Below are 19,111 nucleotides of genomic sequence, written 5' to 3'. Positions count from 1 at the left end.
CTTTACTGCTGGTTACTGCTCACGTACAACTTACAGGCTTATATACCGAAAAAAATGCACAAGGAAAGTAGGTTGGACATTTCTTTTTTCAGCTGATTATTTCAATCGGTCCCTCGACACAGTGCAACACTGCCACTGTTGGCTCGGCGTGCTTCCAAAATACTATCTGCTGTGCAAAACGGTGTGAGTGAAAGCTTAAAGGCATATTAGCGCTTCTTCCCGTGTACTGTATTCGACTGGGCGTGGCCTGCAAGACAAATTTTAGCGCGGCCTTGCCTCTGTTAGCGGCGAGGGTCACGCCCGGTGGCAGACGCGTAGCCAATGCGGCCCGCTCACGAATTCGCCCTTGACGTGCGGTCCTCGCTCGTGCCGGACGCGTCCGAGTTCTGGCTTCCGAGCAGAAAGCGCGCTCGTGGGTGGAGAATGGCGCGGCACGTGTTCCGGGACCAGCACCGCGTTTGCGTACAGTCCACGTAAAGACGACGGCAGCGCTGCGCCACGTTTTTTTTTACTTCTCGTGCCTCCGAGAGACCGACGAGAGTTCTCGCGAAGTTCCTCACTGGACACTGGTCAGCGGTGCAACAGAAAAGGGGGAAAAAATGCAGGACGCTGCGGCGAGGGGACTGCCCTATTTGCTGGCGTTTCCGTTTCAAAGATGGCTGACGAAAGGTCAGTGTTTGGCTTTGTTCCGAAGATCGATACGTGTTCTTCCTGAATGCTTTCTCCACCTTCTGCCGCGTCGTTTGAGAAACTTTTTGAGGGTATGCAGCAACTAAAGGAGTCGTCGAGTAATGTTATTGGCGCCCGTCATCAAACTGTTTAGCTTTATACATTGCACGCTCGATTGCCGGGAATCGAGCTCTGTGGTTTAGACGACCGTTACGGTGATCAACCTTCGAAAAAATACTTTTCTCTATTACCTATAAACTCATCCCTGTTCCATCGATTGCTTTAGGCGTAGAGTTGTCATAAATGGTCACCTACCACAAATGCTAGTTTTAGTTGGCCTGAATTGCGATACAAAACTAATTTTCAGAATGCCATACCCAAGAACCAAAAGAACAAAAAATCCGGGTGGTGAGCGTTAACTTCTGCAAACCAGCCATTTATACGGAAAATTAAATGATCACTACGAAAGGGGAAGTACAGCATGGAATCTTTCAGTGAATACGAGAAACTTTCGTGATCAGGTTTGACCAATCTTGAAAGGCAACCGCATTTGAAGAGGCACTTTTTGTTCTTGCAAGGCTACGTGGATGATCTCATGCGTCTTCACCCTCCAAGCCTTTCTTTACGGTAGGCTTCAGGTTAAGTGAAGTGACCTCTATATCTCATTAATGAAGAACAGTATTACCGCAAAGATCATTGCGAAGATATTTGACAAAACTAAAATTCACTATAGCGAAGGTTGACATTGAAAAGAAAAAAAAAATGCAGGTCACACTATGTATCTGGTTCAAGTATCTTATTTCTGCCGCCATACTGTTAAGAATTATGTCAATGTGCAGCACGTAATCGGCACTGTATTACTCTTTTTGAAATTGCCTCACATCTACAAGTATTTCTGCTTGTCTATACATGGAAGTCATGTAGGAAGTCGTGACTTGCCAGCAACGCTGGCCAAAAAAAAATCCGTTGCCTGGAGAGACTGAATAAGAAAAAGAATTGCAACTAAGGGAAATATGCCAAGTTTCCATACGCGAATAATAAGAGTTTTACTGGCATTACTCTTTTTTACGGCATATTATCTCAGTGATCGACTACACTCCTCGCTTTGTTGCGCAGCTCACTATTCCAGTTTACTTTGACTGCACAAAGACAGGATGGCAGACTTGTGAACTGAAATTTCTATGTGTCTTTAAAACAATCGGCTTCCTAAAATATGACATCACGACATTCTGAATTTGTTGCAGATTTACGTACCGCTATAATCACACGGTCATTTAGTTCAGCGGTTCAAATTTGCAATTGTTCGTGGAACACAGCGTGGGAAAATTAATTATTCCGCAGCTGGGACACTCCCTCTGAATGTGCTCGGAATTCCGCGTTGCTTCCCTTGAAAACTTCCTTTAACGCTGGTACAGAGTGCAAATATAACCACAATTCCATTCACATTAGTTGGCTGTTCTGGTGTCCCGTTTCTTTCTCTTTTTTTTTCTTATTTTAGCATATTTAGAACGAATCATCCTAATGATGCTTGAAAGCACAAGCGATTATATAGGCCGACAGACTTTTACCTTGAGAGGCATAATACGCTCATTCATTTTGACAACGGGTGAAAAGAGAAAAAAATGTTCTCGCATTAAGGGCTTCTAGGCATCATCACAAGGGAGAAGGATTAGTTCAAGAAACAAAACAGAAAGTTCAGATCCCGTTAATGTTTCTGATTACCTCCCGGTTTTCTCCATTCCGTTTTCGGGACAATCGCTAGAAGTGGCGGCTCTGATCCTTTTTGTGTGTGAGCGTCTAGGCCATCAAAGCAATCTTCTTTTCAATTTTGCCGTGATTGTAATCAAGCATTGTATTCCCGCAAAGCTTAATATCACATTAGGTTAAGCGTTTCCTGGTTTGATTATCAACCGCCTGAAACGTGGAGAAAGGCATTAACTCGGCGAGAAAGCTCATTCCCAAATGACTCTTGAATGCCGCGCGCTACGCTATCCGAAGAAAGACGGAAACTAACAATATGGTTTTTGTTTCTTTCTCACTTTTGCAGAGACTTCCGCAGCAGCAGATGCAAAGGCAAAGGTTTGTATTGCTCCTTCGTTCTTTTGTGCGACCCCTGGCGTGAGGGGAGAAAGTAGAAGCTGCGCCCGAGGAATACAATCACTTCTTCCGTTTGACGGGAAAGCGGCTCCCAACTGCTCTTTCGCTTGGGAAACTGCATAAATTTATGCTCGCTTGGACGAACTTTAACTAATAAACGTCATGGATGTGGGCAGGCTTGACAAGTGGTGACAGTTTCGTAAAGGCGTGTCGCTGCTTCTGCGCTTACGTTTGACTTTTCACGTCTGGACGCTACTCAAACGTTCTCTCCTTACATGTTAGCCTTACAGTGCAATTTTTGTTTATAGGTGAACGGATATTCTTACATTAACTTCATAATTCTCAAAATGTGGCCCTTCAAAGACTACTACTGCTCAAGCGACCAGGGGCCGAATTAACTAAGTGTTCCGTTAGTAAGTCTTCCTTTTCTTGACCAGTCGCCGTCGCCGACAATAAGTCCAGCAGCAGGATTGGCTGAAATTTTCTCTTACGAGCAATCCTAACGTAAGATCTTTTCGTGAATATGGGCCCGGATTATTAGGAACTACTGATGTAAAGAAGAAAATGGGCTGCATGTCTTTGAACAACTGACAAAAAAAAACTCATGTTTTTCTATTATCAAATTTACATTTGCACAATAGATTCGTGTTCCTCACTACCGATCATCTATATTAGACCGCAAATGTTTTATAGTTCGCTTATATTCGAGAATCATTTCTCTAAACATAAATATTTTTCTTACAACCAATTACAAGTGAAATTCATTGTCAGTGGAGGAAGGTTCCAGAGAAAATGCCCATTTGGTTTGTCATTTTTGGTGACAACAGCAGTAATGCCTCTAGTAACGAAGACCTTTTTTTTTCAGCAAGTACTAAAGAATTTGGTTTTACAAGCATACATTAACCAAAAAAGTTTGCAAATCAAACCCATAAAACCTTGTACTTGTTGGCTTTAACTTATTGCATTAAGCGGAATCTGCTACTGTCACAATACCTGGTGCACTGCTAATTAAAATTAAGAGCGCAGTTTGTCTGAACCAAAAGACGACAGAAAGAAACTGATGGGGCAAGGTAATAGTTAACCGTTGTATTTGTTGCTGATAAATTATAAAATTACGAATTATTTATGCACAACCTGCGCTCTGTGATGTTCCATTGAAGTATGTATCAGTCTTTGGGAAAATAGAGCGCGTTTTCTTTAGTCTCCTTCCTTCCTCTTGCTTCCATACAACGTGCTGTCAGGCACTAATCACTAATTAATGAAGCAAGTTTTTAGTGGACTTTTCCGAGGCAGTGAAAAGATCAAAGCAGTCACTTCCACTATTCTTTGAAGTAGGAAATAGTGTAGAAATATTAACAAGGGCTCGCTCGCCAAGAAAAAAAAACAGTGCAAGCAGTGCGCGTCAGGTATGAGTACAAGCACTGAGCAATTATTGGTAAATGTTTATGTTACAAAATGGTGCAGAGACAAAACCAAACAAAATGAGCCCGGATAACGCAAATTATTCATTGTTATTTGTATCGAACATGCGAAAGTTACTGACCGGTACTCATGCGAAGCTTCTTCCTCGTAATGAACTGGACATTGATCATATCGAACTCCTGGCCTCGAACCGCTGCCAACGCAGATAAGCCGCTTGAATGCCTCAAGCGCAGCGTTGAGGTATTTATTTTTGTGCAGCTGCACACTTTTGCGTCAGATGTGCTGCGCCAGTAGTGGTGGCATTGGGGGAAGTGCACTACGGAAGCGTTCACAATGTCGCTCACCGGGAAGCCATTCTCATTGACCCGAAGGAGCAGATCAAGATGCAGGAAAAACCAACCTGGGTTTACGTGTAGCTTTGTTATCAGTAAATGGGTTCCTTGCGTGCTTCTCTTCTCCACTGGAGATAACAATCCACCTTATGACGAACGCATCAAAAAGTTAGCTTAAATTTGTGATAGGGTGAGTGTGGGTATACCGAATCATCCGATATATCGGTAATATTTTAGCGATAATACTTTATATTGCTAATACTTTAGCGCATATACGTATGTTCGTTAAAACTTGGTTCGAATGTACAGTTAATTGTGGAACACATTGAGGCGGGAAGCTCCGAATCCATTTTTTGATAATCCGGTGCCGTTTAACGTGAACCTAAATCTAAGTGCACGACTATTCTCCCACTGGGCGCCCCTATAGTAATGAGGGCGCCGCAATAGGGATTCGCGCGCGCGACCTCGTACTCATCTGAGGAACGTCTCAGCTGCGGACCACCATGGATGGTCGTTTCGAGGAAAGGGATGCGACGCGTTTAAATGCACGGCGCGGCTCGAGAAAAGCGAAACAGCCGAATTAGGCACGCGCAACGCAGCGTCTCTAAGTGCGGGAGAAGGACGTATGACGAGGTCCTTCAGTTTCAAGGACGACGGGAGAGCACAGCAGCAGCGAAATGACAGGAATACAAAAAAAAGCGCTTGCGTTATGCCTTAGTAAAGCATCCCGTACGAAGTCTGACTATTCCGCGTGCTTTATAGTCACTACGCTTGCATAAATGAAAATTTGGAGAATGTATGGTGCGCATATACCGTGTTGCAACACTCCGTGTGGAAACGAAATGTAGCAACAGTTTTCATAAAGACGAAAACGGAAGGAACACATACGGCAGTACGGGCGCTGAACTTCCAACTGGTGTTTATTTCAAACGATCATCTGTTCTGTGCACTGCTCATCGGGTAGACCACGCACGCATCATCATATAAAGGATTGTATGGTCAGTCAGTTCACGTGCTTCGAAAGAAATGTCACTTCTTTTTCCTGCAATGCCAAAGATGGGCAGCTGACACACAAGTCAACTGCCTTCCTTATAAAATACGTTTCAACTATTTTGCGTTTTGTTTTGTTTTGTTTTTCTTTCCTGAAGAAAGTTGTGTCGCCAAACATGGCTGTGCATGAGCGCTTCTTGCAGTGTTAAGCCAATTTACTACCGTATCCTTTTCTAACGTCATTATTGTGCGCTCTAGCGCTGCCATTGAAGCACTGGTCAGCTTCTCCTAAATAAACGCGTCCACAGTCTAAGGGTATCTGATACACAACAGAACGCCAAATAGTTCAAGCGTATTTTATAAGGAAGTCAGATGATAAGTATGTCAGCTATCCGTCTTTGGCGTTGCAGGAAAACGAAGTGACATTTCTTTCCGGGCATCTAGGCACATGAACTGATTGATCATACATTATTTTATGTGATGGTGCCTGCATGATGTACCTGATGCACAGTGCATAAAATAGATGATCGTTTGAAATAAGCACAAGTTGGGAGTTCAGCACTTGTCCGGTCGTATGTGTTCCTTTCGTTTTCATTTATCAAAACTGTCAAGATGAACGAGCTCGCCCAAACCAGGGTATTGTGTTGTAGTTTTTTGTGCACCCGTGAAATAACTCAATGTAGCCGAAATTAGTACTTTGCAGGTTTGCACAACAGCGTAGTACCTTAAAACATGGGCGTACGTCCAGGAAGTAAGACTCCATTAAGAAACTGATAGGGCTGTAGAGAGCAGAGACAGTGAATCTGTAGTACGTAAAAACGCTGCCATATATGGTTTTAGAAAACGTTCTTGATTGCAACAGCCACATTTCGCAATACTTTTTTTTCGTTTGTAAGAACTGCGCGTCGTTCGCCAGCCACCTTCGCTAAACTGAGTGGCCTATGCGTGTTCGTGGAAAGAGCTCCAGCGTATGCTGTTCATATGAATGCGGGCCGAAAACGCATTGTGTCTCCTGGCCCCTAACTCATGCTATTCCAAGTGGCATGTGCTGATACAGAGGCCTTTCAGGGGCTCCTATCGACACATTCCACCAAATCAATGCGCATGGGATATACTTTAATATAATCGAACACGCATTGTCGAGGCACAGGCGGGAGCCCGAAACAAGCGCGGAACGTTCATATGGTAGCTATGGAAATCACCGTTCGCTTCAAATAACCAAGCGGTACTCTATTCCAGACGCCCAGCTCTCCCAAGAAGCCCAGCAGCATTCACGAAAAAGGCGGACCGTCGCCTAAGAAGACTGCGCCCACCAAGAATGGCGTCACCTCCCCGTCGAAGACTGCGCGGACACCTGGCTCCGAGCAGAAAAGTAAGCGCTGGTTCCCTGTTTTGACGCTGAAGTTTACTGATAACTGTAAAGTAATAGGCACATCGCAAGTATACATACAGAAAGAGGTCCAGTACAGCCCAACGCTGGCGTGGGACTTCTTATGTCGCCGATTACATAAATCACACATGCCGAAGCACTTGCGCATTAAAAGAATATGCGAAGAAACTTCGTTATTATCAATGAATACAGCACAGGAATACAAAGGAATACAAATACAGCAGTTTCCCCCATTTTCTTTCTACAGTAAAATCTAGTTGTTCATTCAACAAATGCACAAAGCAAACATACTGAGATGGGCAGAAAAATTTGAAAAAAAAAGAAAAAGAATGAGAAAGCAGTCATATAGCACAGATGAAGCTATTCTCCAAGCAAACGTATAACTGAAAAGTTTGGGAATAATTAAATACCGCAACAAAAGGGAGAATAATGAGTACATTATAGCACAGCTCATAGATAGTGCAGGACTTCATATTAACTGAGAAAGAATCTGCATTTAGCAAATAGTTTGCATCGCGAGCAAAGTTGAAATTAACCCCCTTTCAAGCACTGCCGCTTGAAAGCTGCTGAGGTGGCTTGGCGGCTATGGCGTTGAGCTGCTAAGCATGAGGCGGCGGTTTCGATTTTCTGCTTCGGCCGCCGCATTTCGATGGTAGAGAAACGCAAAAAGCGGTGGTGTACCGCGCATCGGGTACATGTTAAAGGAATCCGAGACGATCAGCACCGTCCAGATACGGCGTGCCTCATAAACAGATGTGGTTCCGGCACGTAAAGTCCCAGATTGTATTATTATTTTATCCTACAACTGGCGTTTGCTGCATATTTTATTGCTGTCGCCGGTGAAGCGCAAAGAAGTCCCGACGTATGTGAGCCTATCGGACACATTGGACAGTGCATTGAACTGCCGACTTATTGATCGTACTGGAACACGTTGCACAGCGCCTGCCTTGACTCCAAATCGACCTTTATAGCGAGACTTTAAGGCGACACTGTTAGAGAGTGTGACTGGAGAAAAGAAGAGGCGCTATTTTCTGCAACCCTTTAGACGGCACGCCCAGCGCCTTAGTGAAGCTGTTAAAAGGCAGTTTCCGCCCCGTGTTTCGTAAGGTGAATGCTGCCAAAGACGGGAGTGCGGCAGGGTGGTCGATATCAAGTGTCAATCAACTAACAGCCAGTAACGCCGCCGTCATCGGAGCTTCGAATTTTTTTCGGAACGTAATTATCACTGGCTACAAAATAAAAGTTACCTTCCCTTTATACGTTATTCGAATACACAATAACTTCGTTGCGTGGTTTATCTTAGCCAGTAGTCCGTAATTTTCGTTTTTGGAGCGCACGTTTAGAGCGTTCTTAGAGCCTTTTTCGGTGGCGAGCGTCGGCGTCCCTCGGTATAACCGAGTGAACGAGCACAGCGAAGGATGAATGAGCGAACGCGCAGCGCAGTGGGAGGGGGGGAAGGTGAAGACGGCGATAGCGAAAGGAACGCAAAGGGAGGAAAGCGGTGGAGGAGGGCGCAGCAGAACTATGAAGCGCAAAGCGGAGGACGAGGGTATGGCGATCGCGTGAGAAGAAAAGCATAGTACCGCGCAAGACAAGCCCTGCGGCGACGATGGCTACGAGATGGCGCCAGAGTAGCGCGCGTTGTCCGTTCACCGATAGGACGCCACCGATACCATATATGGAAACAAAGCACTGCACGAGCTGTGAATCGCGCCCACGCGTCCTTCACGGGCTGCCTGTCGTGATCTCCCGTTTAGTCGCGCCACACTTCGCTCCATTGAAATGTGCCGCACGAGACAGATTGTCCACGCCAGCTAATATATAGCGAAGTGAAAACACGTATAGAGCGGCACTCGAATTTCGTATTAGGGAGCATCGTAATTGTCGATGAATTTTTACGCCGCATTTCATCACCTCCACGATAGTGGAGATGGTGAAGACTGAGGCCAGCTAGGAGGAGCGCGAATTGACCGCATCGTGTCATCGGAATATTTAGACGAAATATATTCTGTTTTCATGAGTACCTTCTTGGCCTACCGTTCTTCTCATTTTATCCCAGAATTCACCTAGACCCCCTGTCATAGGTCAAAGCGTCAGACTTTTCAATAAAGATGTCATTCATGGTTTCCAAACGACAAATGCAGGTCACTGCGCAAAGTTTGGATATCGCGAAGCATTTGGAAAGACGTCTAAAACGTGTTCGCTGTCTTTGGTGCATGCGTTGCTCGGATTGGCATACACCTCCGTAGGGAATTTTTTGTGCCGCCGTTGGTTCAGCGGAACTTAGGGACAGGCTGGCGTATTGTCGCGGCCCCACTTATTTTCACATTGTTTAAAAGAATGCAGAAAGCTTGTAAAATAAGAACATGCTTTCTGAATCCGCCGTTACATAGTGAGAAATTTCTGCATGCTTCCAATTCTGGCGCCACCGTGCTTCACTACTCCGGCCTACAGCGTAGCGCCTGGAAATGACCGGTTGCAACTAACTGTATACACTAATTTAACAGTTTCCTGCGCGTGTAGATACAAAATATGTCAGAATTATTGCTAAGTATTCTGCTACCTGTATGTTAGTTTGGGCGTCTAAATTAAGCAGCGACATTGAGGTACACATGTAGGGTAAAAGGCTGGCAAGTAGCCGGTGCAGCACGAAGGTACGGAGGCGCGCAGAAAACGGTTTCTTGGTATTTCGTGCCTATCGAATCAAAACACGCGTCATAGAGAAAGACATTCAGCTAGAGCGGACACTCCCATAGAGCGCAGCGACCAAATTGACTGTAGCGCAGCAAGCGCATGGGAGAAACATCTTCCGGTTTCGGTTTTGACCGCGCACGTTTTCAACGCTAGCTAGCACGCGTTGAGCCGGCTACGCTAATCGGAGCGGCATTTTTCTTTCTTTTTCTTTTTTGTTCTGCTGCTCAAGCGCGCGCGTTCTTGGTACAGAATCGTTTTATTTGGTACAAATGATTGCTATCAATCTTTACAAGCCTCCATCGAATCTGTGCCACGTGCAATTTCATAAAGCAGACGCAAGACGCCTTGTAAATGAGGAAATGTTTACTTTGCTCTGTATAGATGCTCGTTCCGGGTTTTTTTTTGTGCATTCATCCAACGATGCGGCACCATGGTAAGCACTAGTAGTTGTACGGAGCTCCACCGGACGGCATCAGTTGAAAAAAATTACGGGCATGCGTCATTTCGGTGTTCTACTTTGGTCTTTAGATTTGTCCTGTTGCTCTCCTTTCCTTTTTCCTTTTATGCGAAGCATATTACGAGGGCTCAACCCAGCTCCTCAGGCGCGGCGGTGACCATGAAATCACGTGACACCGTGACGTCACGACAGAGGAGAAGTGGCTTTGGCTCAACTCTTGCAAGACGGGCTGGGTGGGAATCGAACCAGGGTCTCCGGAGTGTGGGACGGAGACGCTACCACTGAGCCACGAGTACAACGCTTCAAAGCGGTACAAAAGCGCCTCTAGTGAATGCGGTGTTGCCTTAGAAACGCGCTGTTTCTAAGGCGTGCGTCTCTTGCTCAGGCGCACATTTCGTTGCCGCGCCGAACGCTGCTTTGCTCGACGCTCACCGCGTCCAATGCGGGGCGCGTAGTCGCTGCCCTGTAGCCCATTGTCTTACACCCCTTGGCGGGTCGACGGGAACGCTGTCGCGTTCCACTCTTGAAGGCGAAGAAGTAATGCATGAGTTGTTTCTTCGTCTAGCCGAACCAAATATAGCCAAGCAACAGCAGTTCACCAGGCTAAACAGTGGTTCAACAACTAAAATAAAGGCTAGTATGCTTCGCATCCTGGGCTTAACCTTACCTAAGCCACAGCCATTTTTTTCCTCTCATCCTTCCTATCTTCCATTTCTGTGTTGCTGTCGCCTCCCTTCAGAAGAGTAGGCAGGCGTTGTGCCGCTTCCGGTGGCAGTTGCCAGCCTGCTCCTCACTTTCCCTTTCCTGTTACCTGTGTATATATGTATATGTGTGCAAAACAAATAATAATAATAATAATTTAAGGGATACGGCGTGTAGAGGCGAAGCGTGCGAAAGTCGCGAATGGGTGGCGTTACAAACCAAAGCAATTCGCTTCTACGTGCACATGACGTAGAAAATACCCGACTCCTCCCAAACAATACCATAAAATATGAAAGCATATGATTTACCAAGCATTCCCCATTCCCGGTCATTACTTCCTGCACATTAAAAAATGGCTGTGGCTTAGCTAAGGTTAAGCCCAGGATGCGAAGCATACTAGCCTTTATTTTAACGCGACAGCGTTAAGGAGCTCGTGTCGCAGAAAAGCCGGTGTCGTCGGCGTCGGCTCAGGCGTGCGGCGCTTGCTCAGGCGCACATTTCATTGTCGCGCCGAACGCTGCGTTGCTCGACGCTCACCGCGTCCGATGCGGGGCGCGTAGTCGCTGCGCCGTAGCAAAGCCACCTAGAAACAGTCTCTGTAGCACGCCGCAACCTTCGCTTCTCATTCCAACGAGCAGCTCTGTCTCCAGGAAGCATCCCACCTCGTGAGTGTCTAGCAGAGGCAAGCGCAGCTGCTTATATACCGCCGCGACGCCGCGAGCGACGGCGCGAGTTGGAGCCCCGTTTCTCCTCTGTCGTGACGTCACGGTGTCACGTGGTCAGCCTTGAAGGCGACGCTGCGAACGACGGCGCGAGTTGGCGCCCCGTTTCTGCTCTGTCAAGACGTCACGGTGTCACGTGGTATTGAAGGCGACACCGCCGCGCCTGAGGAGCTGGGTTGAGCTCTAGTAATATGCTTCGCATAAAACACAAATACGCGGGCGACTGCGCGTTTCCAAAAAACTTGGCCTCAGCCGACGCGATGGTAAGCTATACGTGCACAGAAATGGCCGCAACACAGGCTCTCAGCCAGACCAGGCTATACGCTCTCAGAATTCCTCCTAGAAGGGCTCGAGACAAATGCGTGGCTGCAAAGCCTGCTTTCAGTCGTTCAGAAGACTGAATTTTGAAGTTCTTCCTGCTGGGACGAACTTGTCCCAGCAAGATTCAGTGCACGCGAAACTAAGTGCGTCACACGGCCGAGCTGCTTTTCGCTAACTGCGTCACAATGCCAGGCGCGGTCAGCGTGCCCCAAAAGTATCCCAAAATGTAACGAAATTATTACAAAAATGTTGGGTGTCAGAGAAAGAGAGAAAACTTGACCTAGTAAGATTCAGTACACGCGAAACTGCGGCACAAAGCCGGGTGCGGCCAGCTTGCCCAAAAACTAGCAAAACAAAGTTATAATGTTGGGGCTCATAGAAAGCGTCGCAGAGATCCCCCAGTATGAGTCATTAACTCAAGTTAAATACGTCAGGACGGCCGAGCTGCATTTCGCTAACTGCGTCACAAGTCTCGCTTCTCTGCCGTAAGCCTAAAATTGCTTGAACCGCGTCGCAGACTGTCAAACAAAATTTCTCATCTTGACGTAATCCAGTAGTGCAGGTTCGCGCGTGTCGATGGACACAAGGTATGCAAGAATACGCCGGGAGCCCAAGAAACACCATACGTCCAAAAGAAACTAATCGTCGGACAGGCGAACTCCATGCATGCCAGCCGCTTTCGCTCGCTTCGGTGGCGTGTCTGGCGCAAGCTGCATGCATATGGCACATCTGGCGTGCCGCTAGCTTGTTGCTAGGTAACGCAAAAGAAATAACTCGCAAAGTATGAGTTCATTTATGCGCAAAACGTTTTAGTTTTAGTGGGAAAGAAAAAAAAATGGGCAGTTTGCCCTATAGATAGCGGTGCAAGGCTGGGCCACCGCAGAGCTAGTTCGGCTTTTTCTAAGTATTGCAAGGTTTCGCCAAGCTTTGCAAGGTTATAAATGGCTCGGGTAGGTTCATACTAAGTGTTGCTAGGTTTTGCTAAGTTTTTCAAGGTTATGCATGGCTTGGCTAGGCTCATACCAAGCGTTGCTAGGTTTTTCTAAGTCTTAAGAGGTTATGCATGGCTTAACTATGCTCATACTAAGTGTCGCCAAGTTTTTGCGAGGTCATATACGGCCAGGCCAGTAAGCCACAAAAGCCCCAGCAAGTCACACACATCCAAGCCGCAGTACGTGCACCACAATTTATTATGTACAGTACTTCAGTACCAGTCGTCATCATCGTCGATCCGATCCTCGACGCCCGACCTTTCGTCGCGGTCGTCGTCGGTGGCGTTGGTGAAAGTTTCGCGAAACACTTGCAAAGCAGAGTTCTTCTGTTAAGTCCCGCACCGAGCTCACCGGGAAGAGATTCATGTCGAACCTGGTCACATACGCGGCAGCTATTCCCGAACTCTACGACGACGAATTCGCGCTGGAAGCGGCCGTTCGCACCTCCCATGGACTTGCAGGCTATAGGCGTTGGAAGGTCTCGATGACGCGCAGGCCCGGAACCGATTCCCGGAGGCGCCGAGCATTCAGTCGGCGGCGTTCGTTGTCTCTGGCCCGAAACTCGGGATCCTCGGCCCGGTGACGGCGGTCGCAACCCGACGATCTCCGATCGACCCGGGGGTGCGATCGGAGATCGTTGTCTGGCGCGTTCATTCGGTTACCGGCGTGCGCGATTGGCCTACTCCGCGCTGACCTCGCCAGCCGCGGGGTGCGGCCACGTTTTTGGTGGCGTCAAAATGACGGCACGCTCCTGTCAATCATTTTGCAAACGAGCACGCCATCTGCTAGGCGCCGAACGTGGTGGGAGTTGGGAAGTTTGGAGCGATCATACGTTTATTACAAGACCGTCTTCACAGAGCGCGTCTGGTAGGCTGGATTGGATCCAAACGGTGGCTTCGACCGCAGGATGGCACGTTAGAATCCAGTCCATAGTTTAGTTTACAGTGAGCTAGAAGTATTATTTTCCTGTGCACTGTAGTTTAGTTCGAGAAAATGGCGCTTGCGAGGGGAACTTCGTTTGTTGCATTGGCGTTGCTTGTGGAGGAACGACAGCAGTGGAGGTGCGAAAGGCGTTGGAAGAAATTGCAGAAAGTGAATTCCGGCGTCCCTTTCGTTTCTTGAAACAAGTTGTGCGTTGGTTGTGCGGCGAACTCGACCCCATCATCGGGTGCCATTGAGCCACTGGAATGTTGTTGTTGACTCTTGAAAAGTGAGCCACTGTTCCCGTCGTTTCTTTTTCTTTTTTTCTTGCTGTGCGCGACACCACCTAGGGACAACACAGAGAAACTAATAGTTATAGATTGTAGTAATCACAAGTTTTATTATTTGAAAACGTGTTGAAGCTTGAGAAAAAAGAAAGTATATTTTAGATAAATATTTCATTCACTGGGAGACTAGAAATATCTCGTTTTGTAGTATAATGTCTGCAAGCAAACGACAAACACGGGAGGAAACTTCCGCGGAGTTCACCGCTTGCCGATTGGCTGCTCTCTCCACCCAGTTTTCACAGATTTCGCATACTGCCACTTTGTGACGTTCCAGCAACCGAACAGAAAGCGTATCGAACAAAGATCTCCGATCGTGCCACAGGAGCAATCCACGCTAACCGTGGTGACGATGACGACTCTGTCTCGCAGGAAATAGTGTTCTGTTCCGGGACATTCTTTACATACTGTTTTACAAACCTGCAAGCTCATATTTCAAAAACTAGAGCAGGGCAGATCAGCCGACAACGTCAAATTGCCTTCACATAGTGAGCGCGCGCGCCTGGTTTAGCAGCAAAGTCACCCCACCCTACCGCAGACGTCACACGCAGGAGGGCGCCATGTCAATGATATCAGGGGCTAATGACAGCCGTGCGGCGTGCCATGCGACAAACGCTACATGCAGAGCTTAAAGAGCCGGGTAATAACGAAGCGTTTGACATCCGTGAAGGCCGCCCCGTACGGGAATTTTACTGTCGCGCGGCCACGCCCAGGGACCTTGACATTAGCGCGCAGCTTTGTATTGACGAAATCTCATTGTGTAGCTTTTCTTTATTTGCTGCTTTTATGCATATATATATATATATATATATATATATATATATATATATATATATATATATATATATATATATATATATATATATATATATATATATATATATATATATATATATATATATATATCCCTTGCCGCCCGCCGGACCTGGGCGAGAAGTGCTAGCTGCTCCTCTCGGTCTTGGCAGGCCAGCTGAACCTCCATTGCTCAGTATTGAAAATCCGGTGTTCTAGTGTTGGCTCGTTTGCAGAAGAGGAACGATTAGCGCACACCCACGAAATGTGGGTTAAAGCCGGCCTTCCATTGCACCAAGGGCATATATCCTGATAGTTAATGGGCGCAATTGCGTGTAACCTTGGTATAATTGGGAAGATCATTGTTAATACTTTTTTCTTAAACCTACCGTGTGCCTCCCATCTAAACCCGGATGAGGGGGCGAGTATAATCTTCTTTCGAGTCTCTGGTGTTCCAAGCCGTCCCGAATTTGAGTGAGAGATGGGGTGGAGATCTCTCCGTTTATGATTCCGCGAGCTGTGAGATCTGCCTCTTCATTTTTCTCTAGTAGCCTTAGCCTTGGGGGCCATTCTATTTTGTGTTGATGCTGGAGATTCGTCCCCAGGATCGTTAGAGCTACAGCTGAATGTCTGTCCGTCGTGTACACTGTAAAAATATTTACACCCTTAGGGGTGTTTTCTTGTCACACTGGTAGCACCCTCACCATTAAAAATTTATAGAGACCGACAACGGAGCTCTAATTAGACGTGCGATGACGAAAGACGTGGTTGGAAACTATGTAATCATTCTGACAACTTTGGGCGTAGAAATATCGGACAATAGAATTTCACAGGGAGAAAAACGAGACTTGTGTCGGATATTTCTGTGCGCTCAAAGCTGTCAGAATGGTTACACAGTTTTCAACTAAGTATTTTGTCATCGCACGTCGTTAGAGCTCCGTTGTCGGGCTGTACAAGTTTGTGCAAAGCCCTAACGGTGAGGACGTTACCAGTGCGGCAAGGGAACAGATTACTCGTGCAAACGCCACGTGAATAAACATTTCGTGCCCGCAGTAAACAGGGTTTTGCGCCTCCTCTGCACTTGATTTCCACGTCTTCAGCAAATTGCTGCGCATGGGACTCAGCTATACCATGTACCCTAATGTAAACTGCGACAACCGCACCATGTTACTGCTTAAGAGGAAGGTTTAGCTCGGGGCGAACTCCAATTTGCCCTTTTAAGTTTATGTGAAACGCAGAAAAGCTCACATGAGAAAGCTGATGGATCGATATGAATGAAATTTGTTGCATGAAAAAAAAAATAATGATAAGTTAAGCTCTGTCAACCTTAAGGAGCAGAATTTTGATTTAGGGCGTCAAATGTTTTATAGAAATTGCCACAAAATGCTAGTTCGAATCGGTTGGCGCCGGACAGAGGTAATTGGAGATCGCAGGGAGGGGCCTTCGTCCTGCAGTGGACATAAAACAGGATTATTATTATTATTATTATTATTATTATTATTATTATTATTATTATTATTATTATTATTATTATTATTATTATTATTATTATTATTATTATTATTATTATTATTATTATTATTCCGCCTAAAAATTCGAAGTTTAAAAATATTTGACCATAACGTCTACGAATCCGTAACTCTGTTAGACCTACATCTGTTAGAGCATCTGAAGTTGACAAAGACGATATATGATTTCACAATTTACGTGAAATTGCTAGAATGTTTACGAGGGATTTGCAAGTATTACTCAATGTACTGTTATAATACAGAGTGTTGTGCAATACGACATATTTTCTCTCTTCAGATGTCCAAATACGTGCAGTTTACAGAAATATACCATGATCACTGATTCACGGAGTTAACAAAACTTTAATTGTCTACATATTGTAATCCTTTGAAACAATTTTGCAAGAAACCTGATGAATCTAACAAGAAATTCAGCAGAAGTCATCTAAGAATTACGGTCAACGTTAATGCTACTAGCATTCAAGTCATTCCACGTCTTGCTGTCTTCACTGGCAGGCAAGCGTAATTGATATGGGGCAAATCTCTGCGCAGAATAAACATTATATAATCAGTTGCATGATATTTATTTAACCGTTTCACGCAAGCTTCGCTTCTCAAATTCCAACTTGTGGGTTTGATCTGCATATTTGCTTCCCTAGATGCAGAGGACCGCGAACTTCTGCGCTGACTGTGCGTTTACTGACGGGTCTTCTGTGCATGCAAAGGCTATTTCCAATACAATACAAAGACAGAGAGAGAACCATGCGCATTGACAGGTGGATAAAAAGGTATCGATTTGAAACTTTGCCTACAGTGAAGGAACGATCAGTATAGTGAGTATAGTAATAAGGAGTCCCTTAATTCTACCTGGTAAAATTCTAGTGCGCACAATTAACCAATAAATGTGTAAGGAGCACTGTAAGCGCCAGCGGGTAAATGCGGGCAGACAAAAAGAAAGAAAAAAAGCTTTTGGTGAAGTCTCAATCCAGGCGCCACCAAACTTAACTTTCGTCTAGCATCGAATCATCACTAGCATAATAATTGGAGAATCAATGTGACATTTAGGGTATATAGCAGCTGCAGATGCAGGTAAGAGTACTAAAGGTCATCTAGTGAAATCTGAAATCCCGAAAATGACAAAATTTAAGCAAGCGATACGAGTGCCAGTGGGTGCAACGGCAACCAATAGGGGACCCTCTCAGTTAACGTGGTCTTCATAAAAAACTACTGATCTTTGGGACCTCTGTGACGAAGTACCTTGCTGACCTTCAAGCACTCATTTCCCTTTGGCGTTGTTTTTGATGTATGTCTCGCAAAAGACTGCGCAGATTCCTCTAATTTTTTTTCTTCTCTCTTCGAGAAGCAAACACACCACATGCTCCTGATAATTCTCTCTACCTCTGCTTCTTAAACACGTAACAGCGACTCAGGATTTTACTCTGTGCCTGCAGAACTACCTCCGATCAAGGCTCCTGTGGGCCAGGCACCCAAACCCGACCTGAAGAACGTGCGCTCCAAGATCGGCTCGCTGGACAACATCAAGCACAAGCCTAAGGGCGGAGAAGTCAAGGTGAGAAAACACACTCCATGCCCTACTGTGCAGCGAATATTCTCCGCGAATCATGCCCAGAGAGACGTCTTGCCTTCGGCTAAACTGTGATTTCTATATACAGATATTGCGAGTGTTTTAGAGACAACTTTATCCAGGTAATTATGACTTAAACAGAATATATGAAATTCTAAATAAATTGACGCGTTTTTGTTGTGGCCAAAATTTCTGACAGTATCGATCGAGATACCAAGAATTGTGCGGCAGTCTCCATTGAACCACTCAGTGAACTAAATTTTACTAATTGAATGTTTATCTAATACCTTCTGCGCATAAGCTGCACATTGCTTAGCTGAAGCCGGTTATTGTTCAAGGAACTTAATGTTAATTTCGACATGTGCTACATTGAAAATAACTATATATCTATTTTCGCTCCACTATACCAGAAAAGGCGCTCCTAGATGTCTCTGTAATACAAGTTGTCCTATGTCAAAGGAGCACGTCTTAGCTCTGTAAATTTATTATTCTGTATGTAACCTAAATAATCTGTTTCCCAAGTAAAACTACACAAGGACGCATATACAAAAATCGATAGGATGGAGCGAAGGCGCTGAAAAGAAAGCTAATGAATATTTCAGTGCAAATCAAATCTCCAGCGCCAACATGGGAATCGTACAGCAATAAGGAAATGCACGAAAAGCCCAAAGTAATATCATTACCACTAAAACTAGAAGCTTAACTCAAGCGAAAAACTTAACATGTCGGAAATATAAATGAACGCGGCGAGAAAAAAGAAAGGTAGAACGTACGAAAAAGAACTGCAGTAACTAATTTCCCTTAAGCAAACCACCAAAACAAACAAAAAGCGGCCTAAAGCCAAAACTAGCACTGCTGACATCAACTAAAGTTTAGCCATGAATAAAAGTAGCCAATAAAGGAACAAAGTTTAGGAATTCATTCAAAATTACGGGCAACTGTTGAAAAGGTCACAAAATAGCCCGTAAGACGTTTTGCAAGTTTCATTGCTTTTTATCCGCTTATACTTTAACGGTAGCTTCGAGGTCCATCATCGGTTAAGGAATAAGCCGCCAAATGGCGCGAATTTGGTTTTGTTTCCAAATAATATTAGCCTTTTTCAGGATGTGACGGGATGGGAAAAGTCAAATCCTTGTCGGTGTAACAGCGACGTGGAACGAGCGAAAAACTCTG

The 19,111-nt window shown here is 45.5% G+C and overlaps 1 protein-coding gene and 1 long non-coding RNA gene across 5 annotated transcripts in view; one reads left to right on the top strand and one right to left on the bottom strand.

Moving 5' to 3' along the window:
• Window positions 1-19,111, bottom strand: part of LOC139059162 (uncharacterized) — a 477,146-nt gene that overhangs the window by 323,743 nt on the left and 134,292 nt on the right. The window lies entirely within an intron of this gene.
• Window positions 1-19,111, top strand: part of LOC135916451 (microtubule-associated protein 4-like) — a 94,696-nt gene that overhangs the window by 65,535 nt on the left and 10,050 nt on the right. For 2 of the 3 annotated variants that reach the window (XM_065449809.2, XM_065449810.2), the window contains exons 3-5: window positions 2,717-2,748; window positions 6,750-6,882; window positions 17,805-17,923. In XM_065449809.2, coding sequence (XP_065305881.1) covers window positions 2,717-2,748; window positions 6,750-6,882; window positions 17,805-17,923 — 284 coding nt within the window. Of the gene's footprint in view, window positions 1-2,714; window positions 2,749-6,749; window positions 6,883-17,804; window positions 17,924-19,111 lie in introns of those variants that run through there. The other variant, XR_010568938.2, reaches the window with a different exon arrangement.

The sequence above is a fragment of the Dermacentor albipictus genome, chromosome 4, assembly GCF_038994185.2.
Source record: "Dermacentor albipictus isolate Rhodes 1998 colony chromosome 4, USDA_Dalb.pri_finalv2, whole genome shotgun sequence".
NCBI lineage: Eukaryota > Metazoa > Arthropoda > Arachnida > Ixodida > Ixodidae > Dermacentor > Dermacentor albipictus.
Note: the sequence above shows the minus strand (reverse complement) of the source record. Positions and strands in the feature narration are given on the sequence as shown.